The sequence below is a fragment of the Sebastes fasciatus genome, chromosome 1, assembly GCF_043250625.1.
Source record: "Sebastes fasciatus isolate fSebFas1 chromosome 1, fSebFas1.pri, whole genome shotgun sequence".
NCBI classification, from domain to species: domain Eukaryota; kingdom Metazoa; phylum Chordata; class Actinopteri; order Perciformes; family Sebastidae; genus Sebastes; species Sebastes fasciatus.
The window spans coordinates 35,660,651-35,678,757 of NC_133795.1; the positions used below are offsets into that span (position 1 = coordinate 35,660,651).

The window sequence follows — 18,107 nt, forward strand, 5'->3', positions numbered from 1 at the left end:
ATTCCTCAATGTCCTTTAAAAAACTCGTGTAATTATATATATATAATTACACGAGTTTTTTTTATATATATATATACTGTATATAAAAGCATTTTGACAATTTTTTCTTGGGCTCTACCCACATAATTGCATAATCTCATCCTACTAAAGCATGATCCTTACAAGTTGGACATCATTTTGAAGGTAAATAAACAGGCTTTCCAACGATGTAAAATGCAATGCCAATTAACATTGTAACAACAGAGAAATAATCCACCAAACACAAGTTTCCAAACATTTTTTCCCCAGTTTATATATATATATATATATATAGTGGCAAGTGTAAAAAGTAAAAATACATATTTATACAACATAATATGTTTATTTATTTATTAATTACATATTACAATAAAAAAAATAGGACAAAACATGATAATCTCATCAATCTATCATTTCACTGTGGAGTGTTGTGTTCACCTGGTGTAGTTCACATTGATAACTACAGGGGGCAGCACATGCATACGAAGCGTCAAGCCTGCCGGGAATGTAAACACAGAAGAAGAAACTCTTCTTCCTTGGTTTCGCTCGGACGTCGGCATCTTTGGCTCGTCTGTTGACAACCGACAACCAGGTAGAGACACCTGTCTGTGTGTTCTGCTCCTGTTATCAGGGATATCTCATGTGTGTGTTTCTCTGTTGTACGCAGTCTGTCAGCAGGCGCTTGTTCTTGTTTACGTGTAACGTTTAAGTCAGTTAGCTAACGTTAATGCTAACGTTAGCTACTGTTAGCCTCAACCAACCAGATCAGTGACTCAGTTAAACGTTGTGTTCAGGGTCTGGATAAAAGTCGGAGAAGTTCATACTCTGCTTAAAGTTTAATAACTTACTGTCTTATTTAGTTAAGCGGTGGTCTGACAGTTTGCGATGTGTTCATGTTATGCAATAATTCATCTTTCAAAGGTCTTTTTGTTAATTGTCAATAATCAATAGAACTGTCACTATACAAGTAAAGTTAATTTGTTTTTGTGAACACATCAATCAATCAATCAATCAATCAATCATACCTGACAATAACATCCACACAGACAGACACAGCTGGTCACAAAGGACCTAACTGATTCTCAATCATGGATACATAAAATTCAAATTGTAGAGAATACAACACAGGGAGAGTATCCACAAATAAGTCATGAAATAATAATAATAATAAGGAGAAAAAAAAAAATCCCTCAAGTTACCCCTCACCCCTATCACAGGAGGCATATACTTGAACCAGTTCTCCGTCTAAAGGGTCCGGTTCTTGGCTGCACTGGGTTCACCCAGGTAATAACTAAGCAGTCAAAAACTGTTTAAACTGGTAGTGAGGAGATTCGCCTAGCTACTCAAGGCCTTCCTCCGGACGCCAACCCTGTTTCAGCTGGGTGGAAACCTGGTTGAGTAACCCAGGAGCCAGGCTTTGTCACCAGCCACGCCCGTTAACGGCAGCTCTCCTCCTTGGTCTGTGCACTTGGAAAGGTGCTAGGATAAGATTTAGGGTTTACAAAACCTCTAGCATTGGTTAAAAATCATTGGCTAGGAAAACCTGTTACAGAAAAACTCTTCTTGATGATGTGATGCACGCATTACCTTGAGGACCACAAGTCTTAAAAAGTAATAATTAAAATCTCCACATGTTGTGCTTTAAATCCAAATCGTATTTTTATTGCAAGATTAGGCAGAGCATAAGCATACAGCTCAAAATGGTAATTCAATAATGATTAGTTCAAAGTTAGATTGGTACAATAGAAACTCATAACCCAGTTAAAATGATCATTATAAAACAGACTAATAATATAACCTGTTCAATTCAGTCATCCGTTTGAGGCAGAGGGAGAGAGGGGGTTTGCTGCGTGGCCATCTCAGTGTTCCTCTTTTACCGCCGGTTTAGAAACTCCTGAGGAAGAAGCAACTCTGTCTAAAGTCACTGTCCACCTCGAAGCTGGCTTCCAACCTGTGTTGGCAGCTCAAGCTGAGAAATCATGACAAGTGAATCTGTGCTCCTCGGTTGGAAGTGGAAAGGGCAATTCTCTGTAAAAAACATTGCTCCCCCCCCCCCTCTCCTCTTAATACCATAATTCATTACAACATTATTTCATTTCTCAAGTCATCCTCGGGACCTGTTGATGCCCTTTGTCACTTCTCCTTTTGGCCAACAGACATCCTGTGGTGGTCTTAGCTCAGTTAGTTTCACTAAGTTTTTGGCAGTTGTCCCGAGTTCAACTGCCAACCCGGTTACCACACACAATAAGAATCACTTGTTATTTCTGTAGATTTGTAAAACACCATAGAAAAATCATTTGTTTCATATAAAACTATCTACCCCTTGTTTTAATCATTCAGTCTACTATTTCCAAGGTCAAGAAGTACTCAGGAGAAAGTGATATTTTCCATATTGACAGTTTGTTTGTTTATTTATTTTAGATCCCCATTAGCTTTTTTTTCTTCCTGGGGTCCACATAGTTTACATGGTGACAATACAAAAATACACATTCACACTACTCGTCATACACTAACATGACACCTCGTAATACACGTCTACTGTAAATAAAACAATAACAACTGACACAGTTTAAATAACAAAAACACAAAGAAAATAGAAAGGCTCCGACTGAATCTATCATGATCTAATAGATAAATATCATCATTTAATACCCATACACACCCAAGAATACTTATCAATTACTAATGTTTTGTTGTAGCCCAAGTAATCCAAACAAAGAAAGAGAGCGAGACACTTGCATGGACGTAACTCTGAACTTTACTGCTTCTCTTCTTCTTCCAATCTCCTTTTTAAACATGCAGTACAATGTCATGTGCTCTACATCGCCATCTAGTGGTTAAACAGTAACTGAATACACAACATATTTCCCCCTTAGTTTAGGAAGCTTACCCGGTAAAATAAAGGTAAATACACAGTCTCTTAAATTACTTGAGACCTTGCTGTAGAATAATGCAAACTTAAATGTCTTCCTTATCCCACATAGCATAAACCCCAAAATGTTCCAATAACAGTATTATTGTAATTATAACAAACAGCATTACTGTCTATTACAACTTTACTAACAGCATGTAAACTTTATCCTAAATATAGCTTTAACTTAGCTGAGGTAAACAAATGAATTTCACAAGATATTGACACCTGTCTCATAACCAAAACAACATTCAACATTATAGTCAACTTGGTCATGTTCAGATATGGTAAACAGTTTTTTCAATGTTCAGCGTTTTTTTTTTTCTTCAGTTATTTTCATTGTCATTCCCTCTTCAACATTTCCCCCCAAAGGTCATGAGAGAACGATTAATGTTCATAATCGTTAAGCCAGTCAGGTCTCTTTCGGACCTTTGCTGGTCTGTGCATGTCAACATGCGGTGGTAGCGCAGGCCCCGGCTCAGGAACTGGAGCAGGGCGTGTAATGGTGTCTGTTGCAGTTTCTGGGACCAGGGAGAGGTGAATAGCGTTCCATGTGCGTCCATCCTCCAGCACATAAGCATTTGAACCAGCTTTCCGTATCACTTTGGCAGGTCCCTGAAACTTTGACAGTCCTTTCTTAACGTGGAAAGGTTTCTTTACTCTGACTAGGCTTCCCTCTTTGATCCTTGGTACTCGTGCACCTCTCCTCACATCTGTGTAGGCTTTCGATGCATTTTGTTTGGAGATGACACGATGGCGCACCTGCTTCTCCGACAGTGGGGTGGATTTGCTTGCTGGGCCGATGTCCACCTTTGTGCGCATTTTCCTGTTGAACATGAGTTCATATGGTGACACTCCTGTAGTACTGTGTTGAGTTGCACGGTATGTGAGCAGGAATTCCTGTATGAATGGTTTCCATGGTTTTCTCTCCTGCTCGGCAGTGAGAAGTGTCTCTTTAAGAACGCGGTTCCAGCATTCTATGGCTCCGTTTGCTTGCGGATAATACAAAGACACTTTCCTGTGTTTGATGTCTCTCACTTCAAGGAAGTCTGCAAATTCACTTGAAGTAAACTGTCCCATTGTCACTAATGAGCTCTGTAGGGTTGCCAAACCGGGCGAACACTGCAGAAAGGAAGGTTGTGATCGCCGTGGTTGTGATGGAGGAAGTAAAAGCAACTTCCGGCCATTTTGTGTAATAGTCAATTGGTGTCACTGCATAGCGACAGTCCCAAGTCGCTGACTCGAATGGTCCGACGATGTCGATTCCCACTTTCTGCCACGGACCATCTGGCAGTGGAACTGGCTGGAGTGGGGAAGCAAGCGTTTTGGCGCTTTTATCATTCATCTGGCACGTTGCACATGCATTAATGCTGTCCTGCACACACATGTCCATGCCCGGCCACCAGTATAAGTCACGCAGCCTCTGTTTGGTGCGGACGACACCCTGGTGTGTTTCATGTGCCAAATCCACAAGCTGCTTTCTTAGGGCCACAGGAACAAGCCGCCGATGAGGCCCCCTGAATATTGTCACATCTTGGACTGACAGTTCATCTCGGGTAGCAAAGTACAGTTGGAGCACTGTAGGTAGGTGCTTTGCTCTTTTAGGCCACCCCTTTTTCACCTGCGCTCTCAGTGCCGTGAGCTCTGGGCATGCTGCACATGCCACCGCAAAGTCCTTCACTGAGAGAGCTCTCAGTTCTGTATCCAACAGAGCTACGAGTTCAGGCTCTGACACTGGCTCTGCATTCTCTTCTGATGGGAGGGGCAAACGGGAGAGACAGTCAGCAGCATAATTTTGTGCACCAGCCCGATACACTATGTCATATGTAAAACACAAGAGTCTGGCTGACCACCGTGCAATACGCATGCCTGCGCGTCCAAGGCCTTTTGTGGCTAGCAGTGTGGTCAGGGCCTGGTGGTCTGTACGCAGTGTGAATCTTGTCCCCCATAAGAAAGTCCTCCACTTTTCTGCTGCCCACACACAGGCTAATGCCTCCTTCTCCACAATATAGTACTTCCGTTCTGCAGGGGTAAGTGAACGTGAAGCAAAAGCAACTGTGCGCTCCGTTGTATCAGGGTGCATTTGTGTCAAAATGGCCCCCAGACCATAGTCGGACGCGTCTGTAGACACGATGGTTGGGAGGCTTGAGTCAAAGACGGACAGCGCTGAGCTGTTCACGATGCGAGTCTTGACAGTGTCAAAGCTTGACTGCGCTGCTGCAGTCCACTGAAATGTGTCATCACGCAGACATTCTCGCATCGGCTCCACCAGAGACGCGTAGTTTTGCACAAACTTTGCATACCACGCTGTGAGGCCCAGGAATGAGCGTAGTGTGGTGGCGTCGCTAGGCGCTGGAGCTTCCGTAATAGCCCGGAGGTGATCTTTGTCCGGCAGCAAACCTTGGGGTGTGATGGTGTGCCCAAGGAACCGTAGGCTGGTTTGGTTGAAGTGGCATTTTTCCTTGTTGAGCTGGAGGCCAGCGTCCTTTAACGCCGCGAGCACCGCCTGCAGATTACGGTCATGTTCCTCCTGCTCTATGCCATAGACTATGACATCATCCAGATAGCTCTGGACCCCCTTGAGGTCTTTCAGCACCAGGGACATCATCTTAGAAAACGCACTTGGGGCTGAGCATAGTCCATACGGAACCCGGCGGAACCGAAAGAGCCCATCATGCGTTATGAACGCAGTCATGTCCCGGCTTTCTTCTGCTAGTAGCACTTGATGATAGGCGTTCGCCAAATCGATGGTGGAGAATACAGTGGCTCCACGCATTTCAGAGAAAAGGTCATCCATATGGGGCAAACAGTGGTTAAACAGTAACTGAATACACAACACGTTTCTTCTTAAGTAATGCTCTTTTAGTGTTTTTTTTAAAACCATATATAGTATTTTGTTGTGTAATATGATTTGGGAGTGAATTCCATTCTTGCATTGCTCTGTATATTGCTGTACTTTGACCTGATTTGGTTTTGGATCTTGGTAAAGTAAAACAACCTGCAGCAAGCATGCCTTGTGGAATAATTGTGTGTATCTGTACTAAAGGATAGTTTTTTGTAAAAAACAAATGGCGTTTTTGTTGTTATGACATTCTTAATCAAAACCATCAATGAGTCTATTTTTAACTTCAAACCAAGAGAGACATTTATGCATTTTAATTACATTTGCGCCCCATCAGTGATCCATATTCACAGCTAAAGTGAATTAATAATGCATGTGTTCCAGCAATTTGTACATATAATACTGAAACTTAAATATTTTTATTTTTATTTTACTTTCCCCTATAAAAGTTAAAAAATGGTTGAAGTTTAGCCAAACATATCCATGTTTTCATACACCAACAACAATTGATTTTGGCAGGAAATAGCTATATTTCCTAACGCATTAGATTATATAATATGTGCAGTTGTTAGCCTACTTTGTTCAGCTCCTGTAGTAACTTTTAGTAGTCTAGTGTTACAGAGATGCAATTAAACACCAAAAAAACCCAAATGCATATGTGCTTGGGACATATGCATTTGGTTTTTTTTGGTGTTTAATTGCTACCATTGTTATAGTAGATTTGTTAACATCTAATTCAAACTACAGCCCAGGTGGTCCAAAGGCTATTTAGTTGAAGCCTCTGCAAATAACTACATTGCTTTGTAACTTCCTTGAGACTCAATGACCTGTAGCTGAAATTATCCACACTGTCACCACAACAATTCCTACAGCAGACATTGTAGCTTTGACAGACATGGTCATTTTGAGTGAATGAATCATACGTTATCATGTGGTTTTTAACTTTTCTTAGGTCTTCATCTACATTTTCTTCCAACTCTCTTATTCCTATCAAAACTCAAATTGTCCGCACTGACCAACTGAAGGTTCCCATCTTGAGTCCCATGACAGGCAGCATATGTCTTTGTCCAAATGGGACTTAGTGTTAGTGTTAACTTAGGACTTTATAGCCAAGATTTTAGACTTACCAGTGACTTGCAAAACAATCACAATGTTCGGTGCTGATTGTCCTTCGGCTTCGACATAATTATAGACAATTAATGGATTATCACCATAGCTACTTAGTTCATTTGTCCTTCAACTAATTAATTACTCATCTAATCATTTCAGCTCTCAGTGTGTCGTTCAAAAGAAGGAAAGTGAAGTGTGTTCCTTCCTATCTATATTCATGGTTGTCAGAGTATCTGAAAAGTTATTGGTTGGATCAATTTGTGTTTGACCTGTTGGATTTTATGGAGTGAATCTGCTTTGCCACTGAGCTAGGTTATGCGTGTGTTGTCTGCATCATTCTGGATGTTGAGACAGGAATTGCAGTTTCCTTCATGTTCTTGTCTCTGGCGTGCAACCCCTCTTCTGCAGGAACAGTCTTTGTTGGTTAGTTAGCCTGCTTGTTTATCTGGCATGCAAAGGCGAGGGATTATTGTGGAGATCCTGTCCTGTAGTGAATGGCCGAGGGACTTTGCTATGGCATAAATTATGTTTTAATCAAGGTAGCATCACGACTCAAAAACTTAAATTTGTATACATTTCACTGCAGCAACACAGTTTAGTTGGAGCTGCAAGCTGAACGTAAACAATTTCTCCACCCTTACTGCCATGTGATTAATCAGATGAGGAGGACTAATCCAATTAGGATGGTAGCATGTCTGTTAGCACTCCTAAGCTTGCTGCTAGGTCAGGATATTTTTGTGAGTAAGCCCCAAGGAGGAAAGAGAGTAAAAGAGGTGCGGCAAGAGTAACAGAAAAATAGACTTTGAGATAGCATTGAGTTTTTATTTGCATTATTCTTCTGTCTCAAACTAGAGTTGTAACAGGCTGCAGCAGCGCATGTTCTGTCGTCAGATAGTAACAAGTTCAACTTTCTGTCTCATCTCAAGGTCCTTCACCATGTCTATTCTCAAGATCCACGCCCGAGAGATCTTTGATTCTCGTGGAAACCCCACTGTAGAGGTCGACCTTTACACCGACAAAGGTAGGCAACAATATGACTTATTAAAAAATGTATAAACGTGTTGCCCATATGCCTCAATGATAGAGCTGCACAATAGATCAAATTTGATCAAACTTGCAATACGGCCTACTGAAATTTTTTAATCGCAGGATGCACAATGTTTGTTGAAGGTGAAATGTGTGTCAAAATACCATTTTAAATTAAATATTGTAGTGCTGCAGAGATGTTCTGGCTTACACGTCTACAGACTTAAGAAAACATCTTTGTTTGGTACAGATTCCCGGAAAAATCACAATGATTTTAATGTTTTTCAATGGAAATGAGAATAATGATGTTAAAATGATCATTCCCTCTAATAATGCAAAGCTTATCGCTATTGCAATATCAGTCAAAATAATTGCAATAGATATTTTTTCAAAATCGTGCTGCCTTACTCAATAACAATATTAATGTCCTTATATGTAGTGATTGTCACGTCACCACTCTTACGTCCTCTCTCTCTCTCGCTCTGCTCCCATTTCCATTTCACAGGCTTGTTCAGGGCCGCTGTACCAAGCGGTGCATCCACTGGAATCTACGAAGCCTTGGAGCTCAGGGACAATGACAAGAGTCGCTACCTTGGAAAAGGTTTGTACGCCACTTTAGTGTTCCTTGTTTAATAGGATAGAATGAGTTAAATGTCAGGTGTGGTGTTGATATTTACCACCTAATATAAATTAATTGCCTTCACAGTTTGAAGCAGAATTTAATTTCAAGGAAAAATACTATATTTTATACTTGTCATTTTCTATATCTTTGTGTGTGTTGTGTCTCTCTTCCTCTTTGCCAGATGTGAAAGGGTTAGTGAGTTTCCATCGCCTGTTTCTCTAAATTAATTACTGAGATTTGTCCATTTGACCGAAGAATATTTAATTACACGGTCATTTAATTAAACAACAACATCCTTGAATGCTTTTGGCAATCAACTAGATCGGATTTGCATTGTGCATTGTGAGTAAAGCATGCCCTAGTTGCGGTATTGATGTTTAGCTTGTGGAGTGACTGTGAAAAAAAACTGTGTTGATATGTTGAATAAGAGTAAGGTTTGTTCATTTAAAACACATTATAAAACAAACACTATTGCATGTGTCTCTGTACATGAATTTGAAAACTAAAAGTTTCATGTGTTTCTAAATCTATGTCTTTATTATTGGCTTTACAAGATTGGCCCGGGGATGTTGTGAAAGAATAATCACCCTAATCTTTCTGTTGCAGGAGTCTCACAGGCTGTAGGGCACATCAATTCAACTATTGCACCTGCACTTGTTGGCAAAGTAAGAAGATAATTCTCACTCTCTGTCTGTGTTTTTTGTTTCCCAATTTTTGTACAAGCTAAGTTTTGGACTGTTCATTGTTGCCGATATGAATCTTTCCCTACTTGTTGTTCCCGTCTCCTCAGGATGTATCTGTGGTTGAGCAAGAGAAAATCGATCAGATGATGATTGAGTTGGATGGCACAGAGAACAAATGTAAGTGACAATAATCATACTGTTGTGTTTAATCAAAAACAACCATATACATTGCGGTACAGTCGTCATAACTATCTGGACTACGGCAGATTTCTGGTCAGGTACCGAAATTAACTTTTTTTGTCTGCCACTCAGAAATTTGATCTGCTATTTTTTTAAATCTTTACGCTAGATGAAGGAATGACTTTTAGGTTATTTTTAGACAACATTTAATGTAAAGACATTTCATGCACGGTAAATTTCCGTGTTCAAATTGCACAGCGGCTTTTTTTTTTCAGGGGTGGGAGGGTCCTGTACACACGCACGTGCATACATGAATGCCTCTGTCAAAAATATACCATCAATACATCTCAATTCATACAGAGAATATTTTGCCTGGGACAACAACGAAACAGAAAACATATTCACCGTTGTAATGTTGTTTTGAAGCAAGACACAGGAAGTGTTTATTCATAGACAAACCGATGTAGGGCTGCATCGATTAATCAATTATTTCATAATTATGAAATTAATCGGCAACTATTTTGATAATGGATTAATCGGTTTCAGTAATTTTTAAAGAAAAAAAGTCTAAATTCTCTGATTCCAGCTTCTTAAATGTGAATATTTTCTGGTTTCTTTACTCCTCTATAACACTAAACTGAATATCTTTGAGTTGTGGACAAAACGAGACATTTTAGGACGTCATCTTGGGCTTTGGGAAACACTGATCGACGTTTTTCACCATTTTCTGACATTTTATAGACCAAACGACTAATCTATTAATTGAGAAAATAATCGACAGATAACTTGATAATGAAAATAGTCGTTAGTTGCAGCCCTAAACTGAAACCTACACTGTACATTTACTTGACAACTTTACTGGTCGCCAACACCGGTCTGCTCTGAGTGCATCTGAAATTGAAACGTGGGGTAGTAAAGTTGATACAGTAACGAGTAGGCCTGAATTTATGTGTGTGTGCATCTTTTTATTGAAGGTAATTGGTTAGAATTTGATCAAATTTGACGTTCGATCAAAACAAATAAGTCAAATAGCAGTTGTGAGTGACTTTCAGATATGTAGCTCTATCCAGTCATATGCTAACTTTACTAAACGTGTCTTTCTGTTGTTTATTGTCCTTGTCCGCCTAAGTGGCGGATGTCCTGCCAATTTTACCCACCACTGCCAACAATTTACGTGCATTTGGCGGGTGGCAGTGTGTTTAACAAGTAAAACACCTGCTCTGTTGAATTGGACTCTGACGACCAACTTGACTAGTAAAGAACTTTTGGTTCATTGATTGAGACGGTTGTCCTGCTGCACTATGAAGCGTCTCTCGAGTGAAATTTGATGCCTGTGCTTGGATCTGAGATGTTTCATTAATAATGTCATATATTTTTCTCTACTCCAAACAGCCAAATTTGGAGCCAATGCCATCCTGGGTGTTTCCCTGGCTGTTTGCAAAGCTGGTGCAGCAGAGAAAGGCGTCCCCCTGTATCGTCATATTGCTGACCTTGCAGGAAACCCAGAGGTCATCTTGCCTGTGCCGGTGAGATTTCCTGGTATTTTTTTCTGCATTATTCAGTTCATCTTCCAGTTCATTGTGAAGTCACAGCTTTCGTTTCTCTCCACCTCCACCAGGCCTTCAATGTGATCAACGGTGGCTCTCATGCAGGCAACAAGCTCGCCATGCAGGAGTTCATGATCCTGCCCATTGGTGCGAGCACCTTCAAAGAAGCCATGCGCATTGGAGCCGAGGTCTATCACAATCTCAAAAACGTCATCAAGAAGAAATACGGTCAGGACGCCACCAATGTGGGTGATGAAGGTGGCTTTGCTCCAAACATCCTGGAGAACAAGGAAGGTATGTCAGAGGAACTACTGATAAATTAAACTGCTCTCGTTTCCAAAATAACCTGCCCAGTGTGAAGTCAAACTGCTTTTATCACATTGCTGTTAACCAAATGTGCAGCCAGTCAGAAACACTGTAAACAGTTAGACTGAGAAAATGTGCCCAATGTTCTGCTTGATGTGCAGCTGTAAAAGAAACCCTCTCATTTTGACAAAAAAGACTTGTGAAGGTTGGGTCTAATGCCCAGTTCCCTCTACATGACTTTTGCCCTGATATTCAACTCGCCACAGTTTTTGGAGCTCCCCGACGAAAGCCCCAGATCAGAGGCATATCACCGCTCGAGCGCTATGTGTGAACTGTTCAAAGAGGCGAGCCTGCATCGTAGATGTGTCCCAGATATCTAGCAGGCTTAAGATCTTGATCTGTCTGGGAGCTACAGCCAATGAGGGCGCAAGACACGGGTTGAGGGGAAACCTCGAGGAGGGGTCGCCTGTAATAGTAGGAACTTTACTGTATGTGTTGCATTTGCAACACGGATCAAAGTTGTTGTTGCACAGAGAGGAAACAGGCTATGGGTACATCCCAAGTCTCTTAATTGCATCCACGTTTCCCTCACTTGTGTCTTTTTCTTGCGTCCCTCCCACCGGGGAGGCATGGAAAGACGCAAGGAAAACGAAGCAAGGCAGGGAAACGTAGATGCAATTAATTAATTAATTCTGGTGTCACTTCTCGCATTTGTTTTCGTGACAAAACCTAGTTTGGAGACCAGACCGACTCATCTGTGATTCCTCCCGTTGAAAGATGTTGTAGTGTGTGATCCTCTTCCGCCGTTCAGTCATGTAGTGTGACAACCACAACAACTTCAAGACTCCCGATTACAAGACAGCAAGTAGTGCAGTGTGAACAGCACAGCGAACTGACACACTGCAGTTGGTAGAGGTGTTGTAAATAAATATTAAATACAGTTAAAACATCGTTCCGACACTGAGTCAACAGTTAAAATGTATTTTTTGTTGGTAACATTTGTTACAGGACGGTTGAATTTTCATTACAGTGTTTAGGGGTTTCTATTTTTCTGGTCAGTGTGGATATCATCATCATCATCATCATCATCATCATCATCATCATCGTCATTCGTTGGTTTCCGTCATTCAGGTTTTCATAGCGTAAATCTTGATAAATATGTAATACTCTGTAACTCTGATTTCTCACATTGATGGTTTAACTCTGCAGCTCTGGAGTTGGTGAAGGAGGCCATCGCCAAAGCCGGATACACAGATGAGGTTGTGATCGGCATGGATGTGGCGGCGTCTGAATTCTACAGGGAGGGAAAATACGACCTGGACTTCAAGTCTCCTGACGACCCGAGCCGTTACATCACTCCTAACGAGCTCGCTGATCTCTACAAGAGCTTCGTGAAGGATTATCCAGGTACCCTTTCTCTTTTTACACATTATTTTGCACAGTATAGTAGTAATGTCAGCACCAACGCAATCTCATGAATGGCTGTAACTATATGGGCTACCTTTCTTAGCTTTAATCTACTCATCCTCTAAGAGGGCCAGACAAATTGATTGTGTTCTATTGTCAACACTGTTTTATTACATCAAACGTCTGTTTCATCCTTGAAAAGCTTTCAAGAACAACAATATTCATAGTTCATCTCTATCTTTTGTATCTTCAAATAGATAATTGAAAGCACTTGGCATCTTGAGCTGCAGCTCAAGTCTTAAATGGATATGAAACCGAAAAGATAAAGTAAAAATAAGTTGAAGGAAATAAAAGGTTGGAAGTCATCTCATCTTTTAATTAAGTCAAACCAAATCTAAGCACTTTCTTAAATGTAGATTACACAGATTAGTGATTTGACTCACAGTGACAGCAGCTTAAATTCAATATTTGTCACAACAATCTTCTTTGTACTAAAAAAAAGTAACCCTGTACAACGATAGAGCTGGCACGTCAACAATGTTAGTTCAAACCTGTATTTATATATACAGTAGTGTTCACAAGCTATAACACGACAATGACAAAACCTTGTGGCATAGTTCCACACAGGTATTTTTATACTGGTGAATATTGATATTATTGCAAATTTCCAGGGGTAAATTTCCCTTTTACAGCATGTATGTACTTTGAAAAGAGATTACAGTCAAATGTAAGTACACCTACACTGTGATGTTCCAATGTCTCTGTGACCCTTTTAGAATGAAAGGATATTTTGGTTTTGCTTAGATCTTATCCTGTGTGTAATACCAATCTCGGAGCCCATCGGCTATAGGTCAGACGATGGATAAGCCTAAGGCCCAGACTTCCTTTTCCATGCGCTGCTCATTGTTTACATTCCGATTAGCAACTTGAGATGCGAGGTTGGAGTTGAGAGACGCGCAAGACCGGATTGTATCACAACTAGCCAGTTAACAAGCAAATTTTAAACCAATAAAAAGCTAAATCGTCGTCAGACGATGGCCGGCGGGTTCTGACATTGCATTTCGACCAAAGATTATAAGCTGTGATTGGTTAATTTAGGAACTGTCTGTTTGAGTTTTGAAGGATCTTTTGATGGAAAAACAGCTGCATGTGATCACAAATATTCCCGTTTAAGCTGATGATCTGTGTCACTGTCCAATGAGGAATGTCTGCATATTTTCACTCTCACAGTGGTTTCCATCGAGGATCCCTTTGACCAGGACGACTGGGCGGCCTGGACTAACTTCACTGGAAGCACAGACATCCAGGTTGTTGGAGACGACCTCACGGTGACCAACCCTACCCGCATCAGCAAGGCTGTGGAGGAGAAGGCCTGCAACTGCCTGCTGCTCAAGGTCAATCAGATTGGCACAGTTACCGAGTCCATGAAAGCGTAAGTCAACAATTTAAATTTAAAATGAGCCTGGGATGTGGCGATAGATCAGTTGAATATTAGACTATAGACCAGGGGTCTCCTACCTTTTTTCCTCTGAGAGCTTATCTGTGGCAGAGAGCTACTCATAGCACCAAGTTGTCCATCGCAAATAGCAGAGATCATTTCTGTCTTACTTTTATGGTCCTTTAATAACTTTTCAGCCACCGCAGTCATTGCCTCCATTACAATCCCACCGTAGGCGATGGGCTTTTCGTTAGGGGACGTGCTCCACTAAATGAAGCTTCTGTGGCTGCGTTGGCCTTCTTCAACCTTTTGGTAAACAGAGACTGTCGTCTTTAAAGCATTTTCAGCTCCTTTACGTTCTCTGTTCGTAGACAGCTACCAGCCGGGAAGTCCCATGAAACGTTGCTGTGGACTTTGGTGAAGTGGTGCTCAACGTTACTTTTATCGACTGACAAGCTCAGACCGCAAATGAGACACACACATTTGTCATTCACATTTGTGAAAGAAAACCTCTCATTCCTCATGAGAATAGCATATTTTTTGCTTTTGTTATTGGCCTGACTATTGTCTGAGGTCATTGTCAAATCTGCTGTGCGCTTGCTAGTCTGCTAACATCGCCTAACGTTACGGCGTCAGTGATGTAACCAGACTTGAAAGCAGCGCAACTCGTTAAATTGCGAGCTGATTCGCAAACAAATCATTTTGTGTCAGAAGGGGGTGACATGTCTGTGAATTTGATTGAATATATAAACTTAAACATGTTTACAGACGACTTTGTGTTATTAAATTTATGTGCATATTCTTTGAACCGTTAGCGAGCCACTCAGAAACCGGTAGCGAGCTACTTGTTGGAGACCCCAGTATATACCATACAATGTCTAGAAGTTGATGGTCTCCCATTTGTCGTCCTCACAGGTGTAAGATGGCTCAGGAGAGCGGCTGGGGTGTGATGGTCAGCCATCGCTCTGGTGAAACGGAGGACACCTTCATAGCAGACTTGGTGGTCGGCTTGTGCACTGGACAGGTAAATTCAGATAATAGTAATGTGTATTGTATGATTTTTGAGAACCTAATAAATTGGAAATTGATGACAAAAAATATGGATATATCTCCTCTGTCTATTTTCACATTGGGTTATTATTTCCACGTTATAAACTACTTTGAGAAAAGTCTGAGCAAACAGCACCATTAGTCAAAATCTGTGAGACAGGAATCACAATGACGTGACTTGGACAAAGATTAATGGGGTCTCCATCCTCTTTGGTTGAAATCATTGTACTCATTTTGTCACACACTTTCAGATCAAGACTGGGGCACCCTGTCGCTCTGAGCGACTGGCCAAATACAACCAGATTCTCAGGTAAGTCTCGTTCTCATGCAAAATGAGGAATTTTAGCCCAACTGTGCTATTTTTAATAGTATAAAATGTAACCATGCATGTAGTGTTCTTTAATGTGTGAAATAAAATACCACCAATGCCTTTCTGCTAAACTACAACTACTTACTTTAGCTGTATTGATTAAAAATTACATTAATTAGGTTTTTTTTTTTATTGTTTTGGTTAGTGCATTAATCTCAGTTTATATCATTTCTAATCCTTTAAACAACATTGTGTCTGTACTTATTGCTCATATCTTTGATGGGCTTTTACAATTTTAAACTGAACCAGTAATGTAATTAAATACAGGGGGGGGGGATATGTACTTATAATAATAAGTAATGCATGATGCAAATAAAAATAAATGCATATATTAAAAAGAGGAAATTAACTTTTAACTTGTCTTTACTGTAGAATCGAAGAGGAGCTGGGAGACAAGGCTGTTTTTGCTGGAAAAAACTTCAGAAAGCCACAGTAACTTCACACACAAATGGATTCATACACACAAATCCATGACAACACATCGGATAATTATGGAAAACACATCACAGCGATAATGGTTAATGTAGAGCTACTTGTATACTGATAATGGCAATTTATTTATAGAGAGAACTTCCTGTAGTTTAAAGCGTTCTACTGTATTCTGTCCTGTTTGTTAACCTGGAGTAAAATAATAGACCTGATTATATCTTGAGTAATATTTATTTACAACACTGACAAGCTGCACTTGGAGACAGTTAATAAAAAAGTTTACTTACTGACAGAATGTATTGTGATCATTTGTCCCACGTTTTATTTTTAATTTTGCTGTGGGGGTGGTAGATGTTTTTGTTGATTGACATCCCACATCTTTTGATTATTTCAGCGATTTAAATAGATATATAATACAGTGAAACAAAGGAGAAATTCAGTCTGATTATTAAGCTAGAGAGGGACCTGCAGAGCCCTAAATCAACCCAAAATATGGAAAAAGATGAAAATTATAAATTATAATATTGCATAATTCTTAAGTCTTAAAACCTTGTAGTATATCAATCATAAACCTATTTCATTTTCTACTTTAAAGCCACATGTTTCTCTCAACTCTGGCTCCTGCTTCTCTTTTCCATCACTTACCTGTCTCATAAAAGTCCTGCACCTTTGCAGGGAGATTCAGAAGACTGGAGCTTATTGCATCTCTGTGTTTTGTGTGTATATATACATGTAGATGTTAACATCTTTACTTCTGTTTAAAACATGGAGTGAAACACCACAAGTCCTCTGCAGGTTCATACAAATGGATGCTTACTTTTGATGGAAAAGTTGAGTTAGTTCTAGTTCCAGCTAGACCCAATTTCCAGTGGTTAGAAGCATTTTGTATTTGATAACCAAACTAATAATAACAGGTAATCTGTTGGTTTGTAGATTGTCACTCTCATTAGCCTCTCAAATAAGTTTAGTCTGTTCATCACATCCTTACCAAAAAGTTTTAATTCTTTCATTATGATTTAATGACCTAACTGACCTTTATTCATATCATTTATTCAAACATGAATAAATAAAAAATTCTGATGTTCAGGAGCAAGAAATTAAACATTCATTCACAATGTAAGTTGTATTAATTGTAAATATAATTATTATTAGTTATAATTATTATATAATTATTTCTTTAACGCAATCGATCTTTCAGAGGTTGTAGCGGGCTCAGCAAGAGTGAAGATACTGGCATCATATGAAACTAGAAAACCAAAGGAATCCATTGGTATGTCCTACTAGCTTGTCGCGAAGGAGGTTAAATAACGTCCCAAACTTGTTCTAAATTTTGGCAAGGAAAATTTGGTATGGCCGTTTTCAAAGGGGTCCCTTGACCTCTGACCTCCAGATATGTGAATGTAAATGGGTTCTATGGGTACCCACGAGTCTCCCCTTTACAGACATGCCCACTTTATGATAATCACATGCAGTTTGGGGCAAGTCATAGTCAAGTCAGCACACTGACACACTGACAGCTGTTGTTGCCTGTTGGGCTGCAGTTTGACATGTTATGATTTGAGCATATTATTTTTTGCTAAATGCAGTACTTGTGAGGGTTTCTGGACAATATCTGTCATTGTTTTGTGTTGTAATAAATACAGTATATACATACATTCACAAAGCAGCATATTTGTCCACTCCCATGTTGATTAAAGTGTTAAATACTGTAAAGTGTTAAAATCTCCCTTTAAGGTACATTTTGAACGGATAAAAAATGTGCAATTAATTTGCGATTAATCGCAGTTAAATATTTTAATCGATTGACAGCCCTGTTTTAATATTGTTATTACAAAAATGCCCCCTTGATCTACTAGTAGTAGTAGGTTTGGTTTGACATATAGTAATGTAATATTTGTTTATAGTTAGGTTACATAGTAAGGGCAATTAATAATAAATATATACATACATTTGCATAAAGCAAGGATATTTGCCCACTCCCATGTTGATAAGAGTATTAAATACTTGACAATTCTTCCTTTACGGTACATTTTGAACAGATAAAAAAGTGCAATTAATGTTGATTAATCATAAACTATCATCAATTAATCGTGATTAAATATTTTATATATGTAATTGTTATTATTGTTATTATTATCATTATTATTAATAATAATTTGATTATTATT

At 39.7% G+C, this 18,107-nt stretch overlaps 1 protein-coding gene across 2 annotated transcripts; it reads left to right on the forward strand.

Moving 5' to 3' along the window:
* Positions 1 to 459: 459 nt before the first annotated feature.
* Positions 460 to 16,234, forward strand: eno1b (enolase 1b, (alpha)). 2 transcript variants are annotated; one of them, XM_074646442.1, is made up of 12 exons: positions 460 to 610; positions 7,808 to 7,902; positions 8,413 to 8,508; positions 9,136 to 9,194; positions 9,320 to 9,389; positions 10,785 to 10,918; positions 11,011 to 11,233; positions 12,455 to 12,652; positions 13,883 to 14,084; positions 15,006 to 15,114; positions 15,392 to 15,450; positions 15,883 to 16,234. In XM_074646442.1, the coding sequence occupies exons 2-12, from the start codon at positions 7,818 to 7,820 to the stop codon at positions 15,944 to 15,946; spliced, it is 1,299 nt and encodes a 432-aa protein (XP_074502543.1). In that variant the 5' UTR covers positions 460 to 610; positions 7,808 to 7,817; the 3' UTR covers positions 15,947 to 16,234. The 2 variants fall into 2 exon arrangements, with proteins under 2 accessions (XP_074502543.1, XP_074502551.1); XM_074646450.1 differs by lacking the exon at positions 460 to 610 and adding an exon at positions 7,632 to 7,654.
* The last annotated feature ends 1,873 nt before the right edge of the window (positions 16,235 to 18,107 follow it).